Source organism: Ursus maritimus, unplaced genomic scaffold, assembly GCF_017311325.1.
Source record: "Ursus maritimus isolate PB19 unplaced genomic scaffold, ASM1731132v1 scaffold_1, whole genome shotgun sequence".
NCBI lineage: Eukaryota > Metazoa > Chordata > Mammalia > Carnivora > Ursidae > Ursus > Ursus maritimus.
Window position 1 is genome coordinate 89,361,781 of NW_024423343.1, and position 26,204 is coordinate 89,387,984.

Genomic DNA, 26,204 nt, shown 5'->3' on the forward strand with positions numbered 1-26,204 from the left:
TTGCTTCTTCCCATTTACCAGCTTTCACTCTCTGTGGCTCATGCCCCCCAAAGTGACTTTCCTACTGGCTCAGTAGACTGGATAACAAGACTTGCCAGGATTTGCAGGGATTAATCAGGGACTTTTACATTTTTGAAAAGGGCCCCTAATTTTTGGAATTAGGAAGAGCATATGTTCCACTGATCACATATTCTCCTATTTTTGACGTTATTTTCACAAGCGTACCTTCTTGGTTAAAGTAAAAGTCCACAGAGGGCCCTGGTCTATTCTGATCAGTGAGATTCCATTTTACTGGAACAGGGGACAAGCACTAAGTTGTGAATAAGGAATATCTGGGTCCTGAATTTTGCATCACAAAACATTAGCACAACCTTAGCCTCTCTTGGCTACTTAGTTTCATTATCTGCAGGAAAAAAGAATAATAAAATGTGATTTACTCACCCCCACCCACCACAGTCATAGTAACTTTTAGTATAAGTAGAATAACCTTATAAACCAAAGCCCATAACAAATATTATTGTCTACACACAAAAATGGAAATCAGTCCTTTCATAGAAGGTGGTGTGTCTTTTAATAAAACAGACATATACTGTGGATGTGTCTTTTTTAAAAAAAGGTGCTATGGTAATTATAGCTCCTTGACATTTACAGAACATGTTGTCATTTGTAAATTACTTCGTAAGTATTCACTGTAAAGGAATTCTTTGAAATAAAAAATTACTCTAGTAATTCTTACTTCCTCTGGAAATGGAGAGAAATCTCTTTATTTAGAAAACAAGGACAGAAACTCCTATAAAATAAAACTCAACAGAAAAGTATCTTCCCTTCATCAACACTTCAGTTACTACTTTAAGATAATATTAAATATCCAAACATTCAGAAAAGTAGAGTAATATAATGCATACTCCTAGACTTTACTAGCAAAGGTTAACATTTATGTCAGGTTTTGTAAAATAAATAAAAAATTACAAATTCCGATGAAGTCCCCTGTCTCCCTTGTAATCCCATCTCTAGCTCTCTCGTCCAGACACAACCACTATCCAGAAATTGATTTTTATTATTCTCTACAATGTTTTTGTACTTTAACTAAATATGTGTATGTTCATAAATATCTATAGCATTCATTGTCTTGCATGTTTTTAAAAGTTTTATTTAATTGTTTTATTAAACACACTACTTCTGGAAATTATTTACCTCACTATTATGACTTCTAGATCTATCATGTTGATAAATACAGATAGTGTGCATTTTTATTAGTAATATTCCAATATGAGTACATGGCAATTCATTTATTAATTTTCCCATTAGCGCACCTTTTGGTTGTTTTAATTTCTTGCAAATCCACAGGATTATGCATTGAACCTCTTTTTATATGTCTCTGTACTACACATGTGTAAAATATTTTCTTTAGTATATTTGCCCTGAGTTAGGCCATAAATAGTCATATACCAAATGTACTAGGTATTGTGAGATTTTTCCTTTCTTACATGTTCCCAAAGGTATTATAAGACTTGGTGGGTTTTTTTTTTTTCCAAAATATTCGAAAAGTACATTTGCTTTTTGAGCTTACCATTGAGTTTTATATTCCTCTCACATCTTAAATGACTATTCAGACATCCTATCCTGTGAACTGCCATCCACACTGTTTGTCCGTTATGGTAGACTGACTAATGCTCACCTTTTTCCCAAGATGGGAATTCCCCTGTCCCTTGCTTCCTTGTATAGACCTGGCTGTTCGTTCTGTGAAAGCTGACTGGAGGAAGGGAGTTGTCAGGGCACTCTCACAAACTATATATGGATGTTCACTCACTCTGCATGTTCACAGAACGATTTTCACACTTACACTACATTCTGCAGGTAAAGGGGTAACTTTTAGGCCTATTGAAGACATTTATCCTCAGAGTTACTTAGTGCCTATAACTGTTAAGCCTTCCAAGAATCTTGTATTAGTCAGAATCCAATAGGGCTATACTGTGGTAACAAATCCTGAAATCTGAATGATTTAACAAAATAATTGTTCATTTTCCTTCTGTATACAGTTCAGTATAGACTGTCCAAGAAGGCACTCTACCTGAACACTTAAAAGATCCAGTTTGTGTCCATCTTATACACTCACCATCCAGAATACATGGCTTTCAAGTTCACCTTTAGAAAGGAAAGACAGAGTAGGGGATGGCCCAAAGTGATTTATAACTTTAGCCTAGAAGTGGCTTACATTACTTCTGTCTCCATTTCATTGGCCAAATCAGTCAAATGGCTCCACTGTAACTGCAAAGAAGACGGTGAAATGTCTTTCCATGTGCTATGGAAGAGGCAAAAATGTGATAAACACATAGCTTTGTGTCTCGTACGTCTGTGCCACGTAAGCGGATCTGCTTCTTGCAGAACTTCCCACTGAAAGGGAGCTTTCAGCTTTTTCCACTCTGCTAGGCAAATTACCGCTCATCCATCTGCTTTCCAGCTCCCAAAATTTGTTGACGTTTCTATTTAGCTGTCATATCTGTTCCTCTTCTATTTGTCCTTGAGAGTTTATATCTTTTTTATTCCTTTACTGTTAGTTAAGTGGGGTTCTAGAATATAGCAGTGATAAATGATTATGTTCGTTTTGCCATATTTAGCAAGAAGCCTGAAAAGTTAACTTGACACAGAGCTTCGTGAAAGCCACATAATGATCCAATCTATAAATTAACAAATTCCTGAGGAGCCAAATCTACTCTACACGTGGAAGAACTACTAGCCAGAAGTAATTAAACATGCACGAGTAAAGTATCATATTGTGGAACTATTTTCATTTCCATTAATCTTATTTTACATTGTGTAATATTTATAAAATCTAACACCTCCAAAATATGCTACATAGTTAAAAAATTAGTTTTATAGAAGTGAAACCGCAACTAACTGGGGCCATTTGGAAGCACAGTTATTCTAACTGTTTAGCAAGAACACTGCTATCCATATGGTAGCAGCTTCCCCAAATGATAGCAGACTAACAAGGGAACGGTTGCTTCCAGAGCTTACAGATTCTAACTTAGAGAATGATTGCAAGATCACATCATGAAAATAACACCAGGGAATAAAAGGTGAACGGGAAATGAAGAGAAATAAACTAAAACTGAGAAAGGCTTTAAAAAAAAAAAAAAAGAACACATTTGGGAAAACAGAGTATATGCCATCTATTTTAATGATTTTGACTCCAAACTGGTGGCATTTTTCTGCCACACATCAAATTAACTGGGATATCTGAAAAGAAAATAAGAATGATAGCCTGAAGAAGAAAAAACAGGCACGTAGCACGTCTTACATGAACTCCCTGGATGCTTTACAAAGTGGACTAAAATGTCTGCAAGACAAATTTGAAAATGTAAGAATTTAAAATTACTAAGAAAAAATACTAAGCATTACTGAGAAATTTTAGCTGGAAGATTATGAGTTTACTTGTTTTCTATAACCACCTTACTTGGCCAAATGAACCTGAGGTAAATGACGTCTTGTTTAACAAAAATTATGTTTATGTTAGGTTAGAATATACAACTAAGAGGGCCGTACTTCAGTTATTTAACTTTTTTTCTTTCTGATTCTCAATAAAAATAAAACTAAGCTATTTAAATGCCTTTCCATTTATTTTTTTCCAGTTTTATTGAAAAGTAATTGACATACATCACTGTGTAAGTTTAAAACATACAGCCTGATGGTTTGATTTACATTATTGTGAAATGATAATCATATTAGGTTTAGCTAATGCCCATCTTCTCAGATAGATAAAATAAGAAAAGAAAGAAGAGAAGAAAAAAGTAAAAAAAAAAAAAAAAAAAAAAAAGAATCCTCTTTGTGATGAGAACTCTTAGGATTTACTCTCGTAACTTCCCTATGTATCATACAGCCGTGTTAGCTGTAACATCATGCTGTACATTCATCCTTAGTACTTATTTATCTTAAAACTGGAAGTTTGTCTCTTTTGACCACCCTCCTGCATTTCTACCTCTCCCTCACAGAGCTTTTTAGTTTGATATAGCCCCACTTACCCATTTTTTTTTTTATTTTGTTTCTTGTGCTTATAGTGTTATGTCTAAAAAAATCATTACCAAGACCCATGTCAAGGAGCTTAATTCTTTAGCTTACTTCTAGGATTTTCACGGTTTTAGGTATTATATTTAAGTCTTTAATCAATTTTAAGATCATTTTTGTTGAGTGGTGTGAAATATAGGTTCAGTTTCATTCTATTGTATACGAATACCCAATTATCCCAGCACCACTTACTGAAGATACTGTCTTTTCTTCATTGAGTATTCTTGGCTCCATTGTCAAATACTACTTGGCCATATATATTTGGGTTAATTTCTGGGCTCTTAACTCTGTGCCATGGGTCTATTTACCTGTTTTTATTCCAGTACCATACTGTTTTGATGACTACAGCTTTATAATATAGCTGGAAATGCCTCTCACGTTTCTCTTCTTTCTCATGATTTCTTTGGATCCTTGGGGTCTTTTATGATCCATATAAATTTTAGGAGGTTTTTTTTTTTTTTTTCTATTTCTGTAAAAAATACCATTGGAATCCTGATGGGAATTGAATAATCTATGAATGGCTTGTGGTAGTATTGACATTTTAACAATATTAATGCTTCTAACCCATGAACATGAAATACCTTTCTATTTATCTGTGTCTTCTTTGATTTCTAATCAATGTCTTATAGCTTTCAGTACAGAGATCTTTCAACTCCTTAGTTAAATTTATTCCTAACCATTTTATTGTTTTTGGTGTTATTGTAAATGGGACTGATTATTTCTTTTGCAAAAATTGTGTTAGTGTATAGAAATGCTACTGATTTTTGAATGTTTGTTTTGTATCCTGCAACTTTACTGAATTCATTGATTAGAACTAACAGTGGTTTTTTTGCTTGAATCTTTAGGATTTTCTATATATAAAACATGTCATCTGTAAGTAGAGACAATTTCATTTCTTCCTTTTTAATTCTGATACCTTTTTTTTTTTCTCTTATTTGATTGCTCTAGCTAGGACTTCTAGTATTATGTTGAACAGAAGTGGTAAGAGTGGATACCCATGTCTTGTTCCTGATGTTAGAGGAAAAGCTTTCAACTTTTCACCACTGAGTAAGACGGTAGCTGTGGACCTTTCATATAATGCCTTTACTGTGCTCTTATATACCTAATTTGTTAAAAATTTTTATCATGAATGGATGTTGAATTTTGTCAAATGCTTTTTTCTGTATCTATTGAGATGACCATATGATTCTCTTCTTTCATTCTATCAATGTGATGTATCACGTTGATTGGCAAATTAAAATATACTTACATCCCAGAAATAAATCCCACTTGATCACAGCATACCATCCTTTTAATGTGTTGCTAATTTCAGTTTGCTAGTATTTCTTGAGAATGTTTGCATCAATATTCATCAAGGATAGTGACCTATAGTTTTCTTTTCTAGTACTGTCCTTTTCTGGTTTTGGCATCAGGATGGTGCTAGCCTCATAAAATGAGTTTGGGATGGTTCCCTCCTCTTAATTTTTGGAAGAGTCTGAGAAGGAATGGTGTTGATTCTTCTTCAAATGTGTGGTAAAGGTCATCGGAGAAGCCATCTAGTCCTGGGGTTTTCTATATTGAGTGCTTTTTGGTTACTAACTCCATCTCCTTCCTAGTAATTGGTTTACTTCCTGATTAAGTCTTAGTAAATTGTATGTTTCTAATAATTTTTCCATTTCTTCTAGGTTGTCCAGTTTGTTGGATTATAGCTGTTCATAGTGGCCTCTCATGATCCTTTCAACATCTCTAGTATTGTTGTAACATCTCCTTTTTCATTTATAATTTCTAAATTGGAGGCTTTTCTCTTTTTTCCTTGGTTAGTCTAGTTAGAGGTTTCTCAGTTTTCGTTATCTTTTTAAATAACCAACCCTGTTCATTAATCTTCTCTAGCATTTTTCTGTTGTTATTTCATTTATTTCTGCTTTAATCTTTTTTATTTCCTTTATTCCACTAACTCTGGGCTCAGTTTCTTCTCCTTTCCCATGTTCCTTAAAATGTAGAGTTACAGTGTTTATTTAGGATCTTTTTTTTGCTTCTTAATATATCCATATACTGCTATAAACTTCCTCTTAGAACTGATTTTGCTGCATTCCATAGGTTAAGGTATGTTGTTTTTCCAATTTTGTCTGTCTCAAGAAACATTTTCTATTTTCCCTTTCACTTCTTCAATCCACTGGTTGTTCAGGAGAGCGCTGTCAAATTTCCAAGTGTTTGTGAATTTTCTAATTTTCTTCTCGTTACTGATTTCAAGTTTCATGCCATTGTGGTCAGAGAAGATACTTTCAATCTTCTTGAATTCTCTAAGACTTGTTTTGTGGCCTAACATGTGTTCTAACCTATGAAATTTTCCATGCTTATTTGAAAACAATGTGTGTTCTGCTGTTGTTGGGTAGAATGCTCCATGTGTGCCTGTTAAGTCTATTTGGTCTATAGTGCTGCTCAAATCTGTTGTTTCCTTATTGATTCTCTGTCTGGATGATTTATACATTGTTGACAGTGGGTATTAAAGTTTCTGACTAGTACTGGTTATTTCTCCTTTTAGCTCTGTTAGTGTGTGCTTTACACACTTATGTATTCCAATACTGGGCACATCAACATTTATCATTGTTATATCTTCTTGATGTATTGACCCAATTATCATTACATAACGACCTTCTTTGTCTCTTTTTACCATTTTTAGTTTAAAGTCTATTTTGTCTGATATAAGGAAGGTATATAAATATAAATATTTATTTATTTATTTATTTATTTATTTATTTATTTATTTAGGTTTCCATTTGCTTGAAATATCTTTTTCCATCCCTTCACTCTCAGTCTATGCATATCATTAGGGCTAAAGTGAGTCTCTTCTAGGTAGCTTTTTGTTAGATATTGTTTTTTAATCCATTCTGCCATTCTATATGTCTTACATTTAAAATAACGATTGTTAAGTAAGGACTTACTGTTGATATTTTGTTAATTGTTTTCTGTTGTTTTGTAGAGTCAATGTTTCTTATTTCTTATTCACTGACTTTTTTGTGTGTGTTTTGATGTCTTTTGGTCAGTATGCTTTGTCTTCATCAAGTTCTTCTGGGTAATTATTATAGGATTTTCCTCTGTGGCTGCCAGGACTTACATAAAATATCTTACATTTATAGCATCCTTTCACATATTAGTGAAACTATTAGATTTTAAAGATAAAGGAAAGTAATCTGACGAAACAATGAAATAACTAACAAATGCCAAAAAACTAAACTGGCAACAGAGTTCTCGGAAACAACACACAGATCAAGGCTGCAGTGAATTTTCAAGAAAGGTAAAGAGAAAATGTGAACCAAGTATATTATATCCTGCTAAATTGGCCTTCAAATAGTTTTTAATGCGTGCCATTCAGGAAATACTTTTCACTGTGACTTTCCACTACTGCATGGTGAACTGCATCCCGCCAAAGACAATTTGGCTAAAGGACCGAGCGTAAGCATTTCGTAGATGTAACTGTAACACTAAGACAACAATGAGGGTGGAGTCATGGGTAGAAGAATAATATGTAAACATTATTTGTTCTGACAAGTAGAAAGAATTCACCGAAAATATGGAAGGATAAGAAAGAGAAAAATGGGAAACTAGAATAAGATCACAGGTAATAGGTAAGAGTCATTTAAAACTAACATAACACATAGTAATAGATTAGGTTAGATAAAGGGGAGGAAAAGACACTATAAGAAGAGTTAATATCCCTAAAAATATCCCTAAAATAAAAATACAAGCAAAACTAAATTTAAAAGCAAAACGTATACTCCAAAAAAAGACACATCGTAAATATGAATGATATACACTATAAGTCAACATAAGATGATGGAATTGAGATAAGCCATGCCAACAGTCATATCAACAAATGTGAAGGTTAGTTCATCTGTTAAAAGAAATTTAATGTTTACAGTGACTCATAAAGTGAAACCCAACTCCATTCTGCTGGTGAATATGCGACATACTTAAAGATGTGGTGATTCAAAAAGGCTAAAAATAAAGGGATAAACTAAGATTTAGTAGTCAAATGGAAACAGTAAGAATGCATGTGTTGCAACCCTCGTATCAGATAAAGTAACATTAGCCAAAAATGATGAGAAGAGTCAGATAAGGATACTTCATAATGTGAAAAGCTACATTCCACAGCGAAGATATAACAGTTTTTAATATCTACGTGCCAAATAATACGAGCAACTGTGCACAGAAAAAAAACAGAAGATGCAAGAGAAACAGAAATGTTAATAATATGGAATTTAACAATTGTTTTTAGTCTAAGTGAGGAGAAGTGGACAAAAAATTAGATATTAAAAAACCTGAATTGTATAATTAGTAAGGTACATACATACACCAATAACAGAGGATAAACCTTCTTCTTAAGCGCAAAGAGACCATTCATAAAGATCACTTATAGATTACAACACGAAGAAAATATCAGTAGGTTCTACAAAATAGAATACCACAGTGATTAACATAAATTAATTAAATATCCTATCCAAAAACCTTTCTTAGAAAAAGAACAAAAAAATGCAAAGGAAGCATAAGGAAGTTAATAATGAAGAAAAATGTCAAAACTAATGAAGCAAACTGAGGGCTTCAGAGGGGAGGGGGGAGGAGGGTGGGGGACTGGGATAGGCCGGTGATGGGTAGTAAGGAGGGCACATATTGCATGAGCACTGGGTGTTATATGCAAATAATGAATCATGGAACATTGCATCAAAAACTGGGGATATACTGTATGGTGACTAATATGACAAAATAAAAATTATTTTAAAAAAAGTACTTTTAAATATAAAAAGAATCTTACAAATATAAGATAGCATCATACCAAAAAAAAAAACAAAACAAAAAACAAAAACAAAACAAAAAACTAATGAAGCCGGGAACATAACAACAGTAGATCAAATTCATAATCCAAAATCTTGTTTTGTTTAAAAAACAACCAAAAGACAAACCACTATTTTAAATAATAATTGAAGAGAGAAAGGACAGATATATAAAAATAGAAAATGACACAGGGTAAATAATTCTATACAGGTAATACATCTATGCGAGTAAATTTGGAAATCTAGAGGAAATGCGTCATTTATCTTAACAATATAGCCTATCGAAACTATTCCCGGTTTGAACAGACCAGTGTCCACAGAAAAAAATAGAGACAATATTCAAAGAACACGATAAAGTATCAGGTCTAGCTGTTTTCACAAAGAAATCCTACCACACCTTGAGTGACCAGAGAGTCTCAAAGCTATATAAATTGTTTAGAACATAGAAAATGAAGGGCAACTTCCATATTATTATTATTATGAAGTAAGCATTGTCATATCTCAACTTGGTATACAGAGCAAAAAGAAGAAAACCACAAAGTGAAGTATGTGTTACAAATGCAAAAATGGCTCAATATTGGAAAATATACTGATTCACCTTAATTAATTCACCTTAATTAATAGATTCAAAGAAAAAAAATCTTATGTTTATATGTTTATCTTTAAAGATTCTAAAAAAGGCCTTCAACATAATTTAATATTCATTCTAATACAAACTCTTGACAAAAAAGAGGAGTGGGTGGCTACTTCCTTAATTTAATTGAATCCACACACACACACACACACACACACACACACACACGTGCACCCCTTGTGACAGGCAGAATATGCCTCTCCCCCCAAAGAACTCCATGCCTCGGTCCCCCAAACGTATGCATATGTTCCTTTAAATGACAAAAGATACTCTGCTGAGATGACTAAATTAAGGATTTCCAGATGGGGAGATTATGCTGGGTTAGTCTGGCGGGCCCAATGTATAAAGAAGTTTCCTTGTAAGTAAAAGAGAGATGCACGGGGTGAGGGTCAGAGAAATCTCAGAAAAAGATCTGAAGAAACTACACCTCCAGCCAAAGAACTCAGGTGGTCTTGGTAAGCTAGAAAAGGTACAGAAATTCCCTGCCCGAGCCTCCAGAATGACTGCAGCCTGCTCACAGCTTGACTTCATTCCAGTGAGATCCATTTCAGACTTCTGACCTCCAGGACCACAAAATAATAAATGTGTTGTTTTAAGCCACTAATTCGTTACAATGTTGATAGAAAACTGATAAATACCTCAATCTTAAAAACAAAATCTTACTTAATGGGGAAATCCTGGAAGCGCTGTCAATGAGATTTGAGAAAGGTAAGAATATGCACTATCTTCACGACTATTTAAGATTTTTCTGCATTCAGTACATTAAACCAGAGAAAACAAAGGCATGAGAATGAGAAAAGAATATACAAAACTATCTCTATTTGCTGATAACATGACAGTATATTTGAAAAGCACCAGAAGATAAATGATAAAAAATGACTCATTTAATAAAAGAACTCAGCAAGCTCCAAGTTATAAAATTAACATACATACATCAATAGCATTTTGTATTACCCACTTAGAGAATGTAATGGATGACAAAAACACCAACTATAACACCAACAAAAATATAAAACTTAGGGAAACAACTTAAGAAATGTTCAAGATCCCTATAAATAAAACTATAAAATATCTCAAATACACACACAAATAGACTTGAAACAAAGGGAAAGATAACCCTTGTTTTTTGTTAGGATGTCTTGACACCAAGGTATTATTTCTTTCCAAGTTAATTTATAAATTTTATTTAATCACAAAAATTCCAATGAGCTTATTTTATTGAGCTGGACAAGCTGATCATAAATTTTGTAAGCAATAGTAAAGAAATACAGAACAAGAACAATTATGAGGAGGAACTAGTCCTATCAGATATTGAATTATACTGGCAAAGCCTCTCTAATTAAAATAGTTAGGGACTGGCTCATAAATAGACAACTAAGGGGTGTCTGGGTGGCTCAGTTGGGTAAGCATCTGCCTTCAGCTCAGGTCGTGATCCCAGGGTCCTGGGATGGAGGACAGCACTGGGCTCCCTGCTCGGTGGGGAGTCTGCTTCTCCCTCTCCCTCTTCTCCTGCTCCTGTGCTTTCTCTCTCACTCATTTGCTCTCTCAAATAAATAAAATCTTTTAAATAAATAAATAGACAACTAAAATAGAATACGACCCCAGTAAGAACTCCAACTACACATAGAAACGTGATATGTGACAAAGATATTCTCTCAATTACAGGGTCAAAGAGAGAGTCTTTTATAAATGGAAAATGTACTGGAAAGACTTTTGGAAAAAGATAAAATTAAATCCATTTTCCACATCACACACAAGAACAGAGTCTAAGTTGACGCAAAATTCAAATGTAAAACATAAAATTATGCTTGCACTAAGAGAAATCATGGGTACGTCTAAACTGGGCATGGAAAAGTTTTCTAATCATGACTAAAATTCCAAATGCAATATACCTGTCAATTTGACTATGTAAAAAATATTTAAACTTTTGCATAACAAAAATCACTGTAAACAAAGTCAAAACACAGAGTGCCAACTGAGAGAACAGAAGAACATATATTACAGATACAAGCCTAGTATCTCTAACTACAAACATCTGAAAATGAAAGCAGAGATAAAACTGCCAATAGAAATACAGGCAAGCAACATGAACAGACAAGTCACAAAATGGTCTATAAATATGGACCCAATTAAATATATGGGTAAATACTCAAATTCACACATAGCAAGAGAAATGCAAATTAAAATCCTATTACAATACCATTTCTCACATTCCAGATTAGGAAAAAGTTCAAAAGCTTGACAATATACCCTCTTTGTAAGTATGTTGATGGTAATGCAAGATGGCATCACTCCCATAAAGAATGTGGCAATATCTAAACGAACATATATATTTATTCTTTTCCCAGCAATTGTACTTCTAGGAATTTATCCTGAAGAAATACCTCCAACAATATCAAAATATATGAGCAAAGTTATTGAAGAATTATTTGTATTGCAAAATATTATAAACCTAGATGTCTAAGCATAGGAATCTGTTCAAATAAGCGATAGTGTACACTCAATGAAATAGTATACAACTGTAAAAAAAAAAAGAATGAGGGCGATCTTGAATCACTGATATGGAACAATTTATAGAAAATAATATTAGGTGAAAATGAAAAAGAGATTATACAGTATGCTACTCTGTAAGAGAGAAATGAAAATGAGAAAACATAAAGAAAAATAGAAGGATAAAGTAGAAAATAAGAGCACCAATTATCTACAAAACGTAGGAGACGCAGGATAAAGATATTAAGAGGGAGTAATGCTCCTCCCAGTAACTTTATGTATACTTTTGATTTCAGAAATATGTTAATGTTCAATATATTTTAAAAATAAAATTAAATCAATACATATGAGAAGAGGAAAACAAAACCCAAAACTGAAAGTAAACTGAAAAGAAAAAACAGGAAAGAAAGTTCTCTATTCTCATCCCCACGAACACAACAAAAGCAACAAAATATTCTCTACCACTTTCAAAAACCAAATTATGAAAATAATTTTATATTCAGGGTCAGCATTTGTTTATGTTTTGAAAGGGATAAGAATAGAAAACTTCTTTCTAAATCTACTCTGGTAGTAGAGATAAAAAAAAAAAAAAGCAAAGTAACAATGAGATTTGAGCTTTAGTGATAGGATTCTTTTTGTAGTCAAAATTTATTACCTTTCAGGAATTCTTTTCAAGGGAAATCACAGAGTATTTATTTAAGCATAGAGGCCTGAGAATTTAAAGTACGTTTAACATGTACCACATGCTCACAGCTCTTAAAAGATGGCCTCTGCCAAATGTTTCTCTATATTAAAATAAAAATAAAGCCCATTTATTTGAATTTTATTCACCAAAATAATAAATATGAATCACTATTTTTTACTCATATAAACAGACTGCCTACTATAAACTCAGATTTCTCAATTCAGACGCACTTCTACTTCAACAACAAAAAAAGAAATAAAGTAAAACAAAACCAAAAACTGAATAAAGAAGACATTTTATTTCACTAAGTTAGGAATTGTAAAGGTTCAATAACAGCTTCACTGATAACTGAAAAAAAAAAAATGAACAGGCCGTAGGACATCTATTTAAAAATGTAATAATGGAACCACAGAGATACTCCCATCAAAATAAAAGAAAAAAAATAGGGTATGCAAAGAGACAATTAAAAACAAAAGATCTTTTTTTTTTTTTTCCAAAGATTTTATTTATTTATTTGACAGAGAAACAGCCAGAGAGAGAGGGAACACAAGCAGGGGGAGTGGGAGAGGAAGAAGCAGTCTCCCAGCGGAGAAGCCTATTGTGGGGCTCGATCCCAGAACTCTGGGATCACGCCCTGAGCCAAAGGCAGAGGCTTAATGACTGAGCCACCCAGGTGCCCCTAAAAACAAAAGATCTTTAAACCCAACAGGCAAATCAATGATAAGGGAGCAGAGGGCACCAAGAGTAATACAATTGACTACCACACTGCAAATATAAGTGTGAAGGGAAAATTGCTTGAGGTGATTATCAAAAGTTAACAGTAATCAATGAGAGAACGAGTAAAGGACATTAATTAAACCTCTATGGTGTCCTAGATTGTGAAAGTGACTTTCCAGCAAGGCACAAGCAGAAGCTTCCATTATGGAAGCATCCTATTCTAAATTATACGACAACCAGCCATTGCCAAAATCAAAACAAGGGGAACAAAATGCCACTTGTCCCTACAGTCCTTACAGAGGTCCTCTGTCCTTACAGAGACCACTGAAAGGAAAGCAATGTAAAGGTAGATATAAGTTTGGCATAAAAGGAATCCATCATTTAGGACAATTTTTACTGATTAAGGGAAACTTACAGTTCATCCTAGAAGTCAACAGACACAAAAATAACAGTGTTTTCTTCAATGTATCAGATCCACAAAAAAGGGAAAAAATGTGTACTTTGCAGAGATGGATTTGAAACACTTTAGTAAAAATTCTGGTGGACTATGCCCACATGATCCATCAGGTTAGATAAAAATTAGACAACATTGTCAACAACATGACCTCAAAGATGTCAAGGGTAATGTTTCTGTACATTGTGGTAGAAGGTAAAGAAACAGAAATGTTGCCACTTACCACCATATTTTCCTAAGAACTAAACATTTTATGATAGTATGTGAGTCATCTCATAACTCTTTGATGACTCAATGAAATAAATAGTATAAATTTCATGAGATAATGTTTTTAAAAAGTTGTTTTTGTTCAATATACTGCCTGGAACTCAAAAGAGAACATGGTGACTTCTGGTTTCTATTCCAGCATCTAAGCAGCTTGAAAGGTGTCGTTGCGGTCATCAAAATGAGAGAAAAAAGCTAAACAAATGAAAAATCAACAACTTTTCTTCAGTTCATCGGAGAATTTAGTCATGGGACTGATGACTGTCCCAAAAAGTGGAGAGACAAACAGGTGGATATGGAGAATCAAAACTTACTGGGAGCATTCCAGAACAGCAACTGGAGCCACTACAGGGTAGGAAAACTTAAACTGCGATTAACAAATTGCTCGTGGTGTTGGTGTAGATGAGCTTTACAGTTAGAAACTTCAGGAGGGCCCAGTCCTACTAGAAATCCTGTATTTTCATGAGTTGCACCTCCAGAAGTCTGACCAAGTTCTCACGATAAAGAAAAATCTTCTCATGCTCCCATCAAGGGGAGTGGAAAAGAAGTCATTCTGAAGTATACCCAGAAAATTCATCTTTAAAAGGCCCATCCCCAAAAGTAACTATCTTACCAAAGCCTAACCAAATGGGATTTTACCAGAGCCTAACTGATCTGGGGTAAGAAAATACCCAACTCCTGCCCCCTCCAGCATTCCCATATTACCTAAGTGGGAAGGAAAAACTTGTGAGGTGGGAGAAGCATTTTTAAAGTCCACATCCTGGGAGAACAGGTTCAATAAAAGATTAAGACCAAATCATAGGACTATAAAACATTTCCCCTCTCCCCCAAATTCAACATAACACTAATGAGGCTCCAGCTCAATAACGGAGAATTATAATAAAACAAACGTCATGTACCAGACCTTAATTAGGAAGAACTCTCTAAGGAAACCCAAAAACAAAGGAGAAAAAGGAGAAAAAATATAACAAGGACAGCAGAAGAAAATTTTAGCCTTTCACCCCCATAACTACAGCAAACACAGTCAAATAAATACAAAATCTCATACTCAAAGTCTATTTATCTCAGTTCCTTTTACCTAGTACACCGGGTCTAGCTTTCAACCAAAGAATATAAAGCATACTAAAAGACAAAGAACACAGTTTGAAAAAGACAGAGCAAGCATCAGATTGAGACTAACATAATATAATAAAAAAACATTAAAATAAAAAAAAAGAAACTCACATATAGCAAAAATTTTGGCATTACCATACTGGTAATTTAAAACAGCTATGATTAATATGCTAAAAGCTCTAACATAAAAAAATTTACAATATGCAATGCTATATGCATATTATGAACAGAGAGATGGAAATTCTATTAAAGAATCAAAAGGGAATGACAGAAGTTGAAAACACTAAAACAGACATATAGAATGCCCTTTGATGGGTTCATCAATAAACTGGACATAGTTAAGGAAAGAATCACTAAGCTTGGAAAAGTGTCAATAGAAACTTCCAAAATTGAAACATAAAGGAGAAAAAAAATTGAAAAAAAAACAAAAGAGAATATCAAAAACTACAGGACAACTGCAAATAATGTAACATCCATGTACTAGGAATACCGGAAGTAAAAGAAAGAAAAGAAAAGAGGAAAAAAGGAATATTTGAAGTAATTATGAGTGAGAAATTTTCAAAATTAATGACAAACAACCAAAGATTCAGGAAGCTCAGGGAACACAAAGTACAGGATAAACTTCAAAAAAAAAAAAAAAAAAAACCTACACCAGAGCATACAATATTCAAAACAGAAAATCAAAGACAGAGAATATCTTGAGAAAAAGCTGGGGATGGGGAGTTGGAGTGGAAAGTAGAAACATCTTAGCTATAGAGGAACAAGGATAAGAATTGTATCAATTTAATTTTAAAAACTGTTCAAACAAAAACAGAGTAGAGTGTTGGAAGAAAAACACCCACCAACATAAATTCTATATCCAGTCAAATTATCTTTCAAAAGTAGAGAAATAAAGACTTCCTCAAACAAAAATTTAGGAAATTTGTCATCAATAGACCTGCCTTGAAAGAAATGTTAAAAAGAAGTTCTTCAGAGTGAAGAAAATGATTCAGGTCAGAAACGTGGAACTCCATAAATAAAGAAGAACTGTTGAATAGAAGGTAATAGATAACAATTTGCTCAGAATTATAACAACAATGTATTGAATAATTATGGGTTATGGGTAAGTGAAATTAATGACAGCAGTGTTATAAGGGATGGGGAAAAGGGACTGGGAATATTCTGTTACAAGACACTTGCACTATGTATGAAGTGGTATGTTTTATTTGAAAGTGAACTTGGATTAGTTGTAAATTTACACTGAAAACTCTAGGGTGACCACTGAAAAAGGTAAAGAAAAGAGACTATAACTGATATGCTAAGAGAGGAGACAAAATGGCATAATACAAAATGTTCAATTAAAGTCAGAGATGAAAAAACAAAGGAAGTAAAAAAGAGGAACAAAGAACAGGCCAATAAACAATAAATGTAATAGATATTAATCCAATTATATAAATAATCATTTTAAATGTCAATGTTAAAAATATACCAATTAAAAGACTGAGACTATGAGAGTAGATAAATCAACAAGACCCAAGACCCAACTTATATTATCCACAAGAAACCCACTTTAAAGACATAGGTAGATTAAAATATAAGGAGACAGAGAAATACATAGCATGCTAAAAGTAATCTAAAAGAAAGCTGGAGTAGTTATATTATTTTCAGACAAATCAGAATTCAGAAAAAGGAAACTGTTAGGGATATAGAGAGACATTACATAACAACAAAGGGGTCAATTCTCCAAGAAGATATACCAATCCTTGATGTCTATGAACCGACCAACAGAACATCAAAATATGTGAGGCAAAAACCAATAGAACCGCAAAGAAAAACAGATGACTCCCCTATTACGGTTGGAGACTTCAACACCCCTCAATCAGTAATGGACAGATCCAGCAGGCAGAAAATCAGTAAGGACATAGTTGAACCAAACAGCACCATCAATCAACTGGGTATAATTGACACTTATAGAATACTTTATCTAACAATAGCAGAAGACACATCGTTCTTAACCTTACACAGAACATTCACCAAGATAGACCACATTTCCAGGCCATAAAACACACCTTAACAAATTTAAAAGAACAGAAATCATACGAAGTATACTCTCAGGACACAACGGAATTAAACTAAAGATCAATAACAGAAAGATGGCTAGAGAATCCCCAAATACTTGGGGATTAAACACCACCCTCTGAAATTATGCATGGGTCAAAGAAGAAGTCACAGGAGAAGTTAAACAATATTTGGAATTGAATGAAAATAAAAATGCAGCTTATTAAAATTTGTGGGATGTAGTGGAAGCAATGATTAGAAAGAAATTTATGGCACTGAATTCACATAGTAGAGCAAAAGGAAAATACCTAAAAGCAATAACCTAAGCTACCTTAGAAAACTAGAAAAAGAAGAGCAAATTAAATCCAAAGTAGGCAAAAGAGAATAATAAAAATTAGAACTGAGATCAACAAAACTGAAAGCATAAAATCGGTAGAGAAATATCTGAAACCAGAAGCTGGTTCTCAAAAACAATCAGTAAAACTGATATGCCTCTAGCCAGGTTAACTAAATTAAAAAAGAAGAAGAAAGAAGAAAGAAGGAAGAAGGAAGAAGGAAGAAGGAAGAAGGAAGAAGGAAGAAGAAGAAGAAGAAGGAGAAGAAACAGAAGAAGAAGAAGAACAAGAAGAAGAAGAAGAAGAAGAAGAACAAGAACAAGAACAAGAACAAGAACAAGAACAAGAAGAAGACACAAAGTACTAATATCAGTAATAAAAGAGAGGTCATCAAAAATGATCTCATGGACATTAAAAGGATAATAAAGGAATATGATGAACAAATCTATGCCTACAAATTTGATAAATTAGACAAATGGATCAATTCCTTGAAATACACAACCTGCTAAAACTCACACAATGAAAAATCTTTAATATGAATAGGTGTCCATATACTAAAGAAATTGAATCAATAATTAATAACCTGCCAAACCAGAAAACACCAAGCCCCAATGGGTCAACTGTGAATTCTTCCAAACAGTGAAGAAAAAAACTATACTAATTTGCTATAATTTATTTCAGAAAACCAAAGCAGAGTACACATTTCCCCATTCATTCATGAGGCCAGCATTACCCTATTACCAAAAATCATGCAAAGACATAGGAAAAGAAGACTAATACCAATATCTCCTATAAACATATGTGCAAAAATCCTCAACAAAATATTAACAAATAATACCCAACAACACATAAAAAAAAATACTACATTATACCCAAATGCAATTTATTCCAGGTATGCAAAGCTGGTTCAACAATCAAAAATCAATTAACACAATCTAACATATCTACAGACTAAGGTAAAATTACACAATCATATCTATACATACAGAAAAAGCACTTGACAAAAACCAACACCAATGCATGACAAAAATTCTCAGCAAACTAGGAACATAGGGGTAGTTCTTCCACATGATAAAGAATATCCATGGGTTGCCTGGGTGGCTCAGTCAACTAAGTATCCAACTCTTGATTTCAGCTCAGGTCATGATCTCAGGGTCTTGAGTTTGAGCCCCCTGACAGGTTCTGCCTGAGTTTTTCTCCCTCTGCCCCTCCCCCTGCTTGCACTCACGCATATGCTCCTGCTCTCTCGCTCTCTCAAATAAATAAATATTAAAAAAAAAAAAAAAGAATATCCACAAAAAACCTACGACTAGCATCATTCTTAATTGTGAGAAACCGGATGCTTTCTTGCTAAGATCAGGAGCAAGGCAAGGATGTCCATCCTCATCACTTCTATTTGACATCATACTGACAGTCCTAGATAATACAGTAAGACAAGAAAAGGACATGAAAGGACTGCAAATTGGAAAGGAAGAAATAAGACTTCCTTTGCCCACAAATGATATGCTTGTCTACACAGAGAATCCCAAAGAATCTTCATCAACAATAACAACACAAAGTCCTGGAACTAGTAAGTGATCATGAAAGGGTGCAGAATACAAGATTAATATAGAAAAGTCAATTGCTTTCTTGTACATTAGCAAGAAAAAATTAGAACTTGAAATTAAAAACACAATACATTTATATTAGCACCAAAAATATGAAATACTTATGTATCAATCTAATAAAATATGTATAAGATTTACATGATAAAAAGTATAAAACTCCAATGAAGAAATCAAAGATGTACATAAATGGAGAAATATTCCAGGTACATGGAGAGGAAGTCTCGATATTATCAAGATATTATTTCTTTGCAAATTGCTCCATACACTACAAATAATCCCAATCAAAATCTCAGCAAATTATTTTGTTTATTGAAAAAATTGATTCTAAAGTTTATATGAAAAAACAAAAGGCCCAGGTCAATACAATATTTAAAAAGAACAATTCAGAGGACTGACACTACCCAACTTCAAGACTACTATACAGCTTCAGTATTTAAGACATTGTTTCGCTGGCAAATAGATAAATAAATCAATGGAATAAAGACAGAGAGCCCAGAAATAGATTGACATAAATACAGTCAAATAATCTTTTTTTTTTAAAGATTTTATTTATTTATTCGACAGAGATAGAGACAGCCAGAGAGAGAGGGAACACAAGCAGGGGGAGTGGGAGAGGAAGAAGCAGGCTCCTAGCAGAGGAGCCCGATGTGGGGCTCGATCCCACAACGCTGGGATCACGCCCTGAGCCGAAGGCAGATGCTCAACCGCTGTGCCACCCAGGCGCCCCCAGTCAAATAATCTTTAACAAAGGAGCAAAGGCAATTCAAGAGAAAGGAGAGTCTTTTTAACAGATGATACTAGAAAAACTGAATATCCACACGCAAAAAAAAAAAAAAAAAAAAAAAAGAATTCAGACATCTACCTTATCCTTTCACAAGAATTAGACGGGATCATAGACCTAAATGTAAAATGTAAAACTATAAAACCCCTAGAAAACAATATAGGATCAATCTAGTTGATCTTAGGTTTAAAGAACTTGTTTTAGATGGAACACCAAAAAATAGTTCACAAAAGAAATACTGATAAATTGGACTTCATTAAGATTAAAAAAAAAAAAAAACAAAATAACTTCTTCTCTGTGAAAGACACTTTTGAGAGAATGAAAAGACAGGCCATCAGTTGGAAGGAAACAGTTTCAAAACACATATCTGATAAAGGACTGGTATCCAAAATATAAAAAGAATTTGTAAAACTCATCCATAAGAAAACAACTCAAAAAATAGGCAAAAGATCTGGACCCCTCACACCAAGGAAGATAAACAGATGGTAACTAAGCATATGAAAAGATGCTGAACACCATATGTGATTAAGGAATTACAGATTAAAACAAGATACCACTACACACCTATTAAAAAATGGCCAAAATCCAAAACACTGACAATAGCAAATGCTGGCCAGAATGTGAAGCAATAGGAACTCTCATTTATTGCTGGTGGGAATGCAAAATGATCCAGCCACTTTGGAAGACAGTTCGGCAGTTTCTAACAAAACTAAACAAACTCTTACCACAAAATACAGGAATGTGCCCACTGGTATTTTTCCAAATGAGTTGAAAACATATGTTCACACAAAAATCTGCAGATGAATGTTTATAGAAACTTTATTTATAGCTTCCAAACTTGGAAGCAACCAAGATGTCCTTCAACAGGTGAATGGGTAACAAATTGTGATATAGCCATACAATGGAATACTGGTGGAGGAGGTAATCAAGAGGATATGACTACCAGTTGACCTTGCGCAGGACCTGGGCAACTGGAGGCTCCTCACTCCCTCCCTTATCTTTGGAATATATGCCCTGCACACAGTGGGAGCTTCTCCAAGGACATAGCCTCAAGGGAGTAACGTGTTTTGAGACCATCTAGATGATATACGTGACTGGATCCCATGAAGGCATCTATATAAACTTTTAAGATTTGGCAGGTGGGTACAGAGATCTACTCATTTTGCAGCCACCTAAAACAAGCCCCATAAGTAAGTTCTCTTGATTATTAAAATGTCATCTACCAATCTGGAGCAGTCTCCTCTTTCTTTGGTCTCTCCCTGCCCTGTGTATAAGGGGTGGGGGTGGGGGGTAGTTTGTAAACCAACAAATACTATTCAGTGATAAAAAGAACTGAGCTATCAAGCCATGGATACACGTGGAGGAACTTTAAATGCATATTGCTAAGCAAAAGAAGCCAATAAGAAAAGGCTAACTACTGTATCATCCCAACTATACAACACTCTGGACAAGATAAAACTATGCAACCAGTGAAAAGATCATTGAACATCAGGGACCAGAACTGGGAAGAGGAAAGGTGAGATCAATAAGAGGAGCACAGATTTTCAGGGCAGTGAAACGATTCTATATGATACAGTAATGGCGGATACATATCATTATACACTTGGCCAAACCCATAGAATGGACAACACAGTGAATTCTAACGTAAACTATGCACGATAGTATTACATTGATATGGCTCATGAATTGTAACGAGTACACTACACTGATGCAAGATGTATGTATGAAATTGTACATGTGGAGGGGAGTAATGAGAAGGTATACGGAAACTATTTTCCACTCAATTTTTCTGTAAATCTAAAACCTCTCTAAAAAATAAAGTCTCTTAATTAAAAACAACAACAACAACATAGCAAAAACAAGCAAGCTAAAAATGAAAACACTCTCTGGAATATTAAGAAAACAATGTCTTTACAGAATCCCACATACACATTCAAACAATATTCACCCAAATCATCTGCTTAATCTTTTGGGCTTCACAGAGGCAGGCAATAAAAGACAGAAAATCACTCTTCAATGGACTTGCCAATTGCATATGGCATAAATCAGAATGAAGCATCAAAGATAAAATATGCTCATTTGTGAAGTCAAATGAAAAATAAAAAAAAAAAAAAATCATCACATTACTTTGTTATTGAATAGCAGAGGTAGTCTTTTGAGCCTCTCCCAGCCAGCTGTGGATTCCAAGAAAACAGTAACTCATGATAATGATTAATTCTAGGGACAAGTGTTTCACTGTTTTGTTATTTAAGTACTCATGAAAGGCATTTAAATTTGGAAAAACTTGGTAATATACCAGTGTTTCCATTTAAGACCTTCTGGGGGAAAATTAAACAAATACGACTTTGAACATACGTCTATATACTTTGGTCATGATTTTTTGGTACTAGAACTGAAAGTAAAACAGTTACAAATAATTTTTAAGCCTAAACTAACCTTTTTAAAAGTTGTAGTCCATTCCCTCTATAGGCTTGTAATTCTGTTTATTGCTGAACAAGGTAATATTTTTTTTCAAATCAATGCCAAAGAAAGTATTCTTGGATTAACTTACTGCTATTATTACTACTATAAAAAAAAATCTACAACTAAAATGTTAGAGAACCTTCTTACTCATGAAAACAAAAGTAAACAAAAACAAATAAAAAACCTGAATATTATGAAAAATGATAAACTATTTTTGTAAACTGGTTGATAGTTTGATAAACCGTGGTAATATATGCTTTATCCTATATAGTTGCACTACTAATTGCAAGAATTCAGAGCTCTGCCTGGTCTATACTCTGAAATATTCATAATTGAAATTGAAAACTTCTCCAATGAAACTTCTAAAAATCCAAATCCCAACCTGGTTATAACTTTCCTTTTGTAGGGAATCATAAACAAACCTTATAAAATTACATTGTAAAATATATAGGTGAATCAAAGATAAAAACACTTGAAGTCCTCCTTACCTTAACATAGCATTTTTTCCATCACTTCTGGTGCACCAGACCTGCCGGGTTTGATAACCTATCTCTAAGTCCCAGGGCTTGGAAATGGGATGCGGCTTGTAACTTTGAGGTCGAAAGGCGACTCGTTCCTTGGAATCAGAGCTAAAATCCAGAGCAGTTCTTCCGCTTAGGTTAATTTCTTTAAGATGAGGCAGTCTACATTTACTCCATGGTCCTACTTTAAGGCTAAAAGTATATTCCTCTTCGCCAAGAGGACAGGAAATGGGAGTGTCGCAGGCTCTGGACTCCGTCAGATTGGGACACTGAGTCCCGCCATAGAGAGGGGGAGCGATGGCCGCCCGGGTCCTGTGCTGCAATCGCTTCTCACAGCCCTTGCTGCACTCGGACCACGGTGAGAACTCGGATACAACACAGTCCCGGGGGCAGGGAATGAGGCAAGCTTGTTCCGTGGAGGGCTGAGGGGCAAAGTGTTCACATATTTCATTTACAACCCTGGTTCTGTTCAACTTCTGAATACAGCGCACAGTCCGGTGCTGCAGCCCATGCTGCGCCGTCACGCACTCTGCGGTCCGAGGCTTGGCTGGGCCGGGGCTGGAAGGAACGAGCACGCAGTGGTGCCAGTCAGAGACCTCCCACTGGAAGAGGTCGCTGTGCCAGTCACACACCCGGAAGCAGCTTCGTTCCTTTGGAGGCCTGCTGTTCTCATCGCAGTTAGACAGGTGACTCGTCCACCCTTCCAAGTGGAAACACCACAGTGCGCGACTCTGCACTCCACCTGGTCCACAGTCTCCCGTACACCTTCCCCAGGGGCCTATGGGCAAAAGATGGGCGTCAATTACTCAGAGATCCCATGCCGCCATCCACACAAAAAATGGGTCAATTTGCCCACTTCCCAACACAACCAGTATGAAATTATGGGTTCAAGGGGACAATATAATCTGGCCGTTAAGAGTGTGGAGGCTGGATCAGTTTGCCTTTGTTGAAATCCCCACTCCGTCTCTTACCAGCGAGGTCAACTTGGACGAGTTAATTCCACTTTCTGAGCCTTGGTGTCCTTAACTACGTAAGAGACAGAATAAAAGCACTGACTTGCAGGGCTGTTCTGAGATCAGTGGTACAATGTGGTGCCAGTACACACTTAATAAATGATAGGTATCATTAAAATCATTATGTTCCAAAGCCTATATATCTAACTCAATATTAATACTTTCTAGTTAAACAATGTTTCAATCCAAAAGAAAAGCCCTAAACCCAGGATTTTAATAAAGTAGGAGTTTACATGTTTCCAAGCCTTCAGCTCAATACTGCTACTGCAGGTGGCTCAGAAGAGAAATGTGTTTTAAAAAAATAAATAACCTGACAAAGTACCTAAAATATACTTCCATTTGTTAAATAGGTGTCCCCGCTTTTGGATTTTGCTTGCAGAGTGAATTGCATGAAACAAAATATCTGATGGGAGAGGATATACTAAAAACAGCAGCAGCACCATTGAACTTCTTATGGAAATTCTGCCCCTCAGATCCCTGAAATATACATACTTTGACTTCTCATAGGTACTGACTCTGGGTCAAGCTTCCAACATTAGTTTGTAATACACCAAATCTTTTAATTAATGAATATGTTTTCATGGGAAAGAGTCCCACAAAGAAATGGACAGATAAAAGAGCGTCCTTTGATGTTTCTCACATTGTTTTGTATCTAACCCGCAGCCTCATCCAGAAGGCTGACGATATAATGTTTCATAAGGATGGCAAGTAATCATGTTTTGTGTCAATGGGAAAAGAATACTTTCCTCTCTTTCACTTTACTTAATTGTAACATGAACCTGAGAAAACTTTACGGGCTTAACCATGTAACCTTTGCCCCTGCACTAGGTTGTGATAATAAAGGCAATTCACAGCCTGAGAAACATTTTAATTGATTTAGGTAAGAGAAAGAAGGCGCATCCTTTCCCTCTTTCCCCAAATCTGATCAAACACCCAAAACTTCATGGAATATGTTTTCATGCACATCCATTATATCTCTAGGAACAGGAAATGTGTACAGAGTCACATGGCACTTAGGAAGAGACATATACAACCCCGCAGAAATGGGTATTTCCTTTTGCGGCCACATGCTGCAGTGAGGATCTCTCACTTTAGCAAGACATCAGTTTTGGGGTTCTGACATACAGTCTACCCAGTTCTTCCTCACAACCTTGTCTGGATATGTAGAGCTACCGTGCCCGTGGCCTCTGTCACTTTATAAGTGAGATTAACATAGAAAATACCCTCATGTCCTTTCAGTGCTCCCATCCTGGAGCCTCCTCTTGCTGAAACGGACAGAGGAGTTTCATTGGAGGAAGTCAGCTTTTACTCACAGAAATGCCCTTGAGTTTGTCCACACATTTCCCAGGTGTGGTGTCCCAGCACGGACTGCTCGTGGCACAGTAAATACACATAAAAAATGGTACTCTCAGCACAAGCTGATTTTATCAACTGCCCGCAATTCTCGTAATTTTCTCCTCGATCACCCACAATTTTGTGCTTTGTAAATTGAGATGTTCATTGCTACATGAAAGTCACTTACAGGCTTCATGTGTCCAGATGTTCTAGAGCAATCTCAGTTCAAGTATGCCATCCCTTGTCTATCATGTCAGACCATGCATGCAAATTTTCATTATTGAAAAAAAAAATTGCCATGGTTACTCAGTAAAGAAATACTTCCAAAAATATAACCCTATAGTAAACTTTAAAATCTAAAATCAGTTTTGAATAATATAAAATAGCTACTAGATGAAACTGAAAAAAGCTCTTTTTGAAAGTAGTAGGTTTTTAAATAATGGCTGTCTGCTTATCTTTTATTTGTTAAGGTATCAAATACACACAATTTTCCTCTTGGGACTTTTTTGTGTAAAGAACGTAAGACCAGAAGAATCAAACCATTTCTAACCAATCTGAAAAAAGCTAATATTAAATTTAATTCATCTAGAACATCTTACAAAGTGATCTTTATTCTTACTTTTAAAGCATTTTACTAACACATTTTCTTATTAAAATGTTTCCTTCTTATTGTAAGTTTTTCACCTACTCTCAAAATTGTTACGGTAGCTCTTCTTTGTTATTTGAAATCATTAATTTTTTAAACCTTATACATTACTATTCTTCCCTTAGCTTTCACATTCTCCATTTATATAGAAATGCACCAAACAGTAAAAATTTTCTTAGATCAATGGAAGACAAAATACAATTATTAGGAAGTAATTCTCACCATTTGTTAAGGGC

At 34.7% G+C, this 26,204-nt stretch overlaps 1 protein-coding gene across 1 annotated transcript in view; it reads right to left on the reverse strand.

Moving 5' to 3' along the window:
* The window catches only part of THSD7B (thrombospondin type 1 domain containing 7B), a 699,268-nt gene that overhangs the window by 528,524 nt on the left and 144,540 nt on the right, over positions 1-26,204 (reverse strand). The window contains exon 2 of the mRNA XM_040645418.1: positions 22,942-23,752. Within this exon, the coding sequence (XP_040501352.1) occupies positions 22,942-23,752 (811 nt within the window). The remainder of the gene's footprint in view (positions 1-22,941; positions 23,753-26,204) is intronic.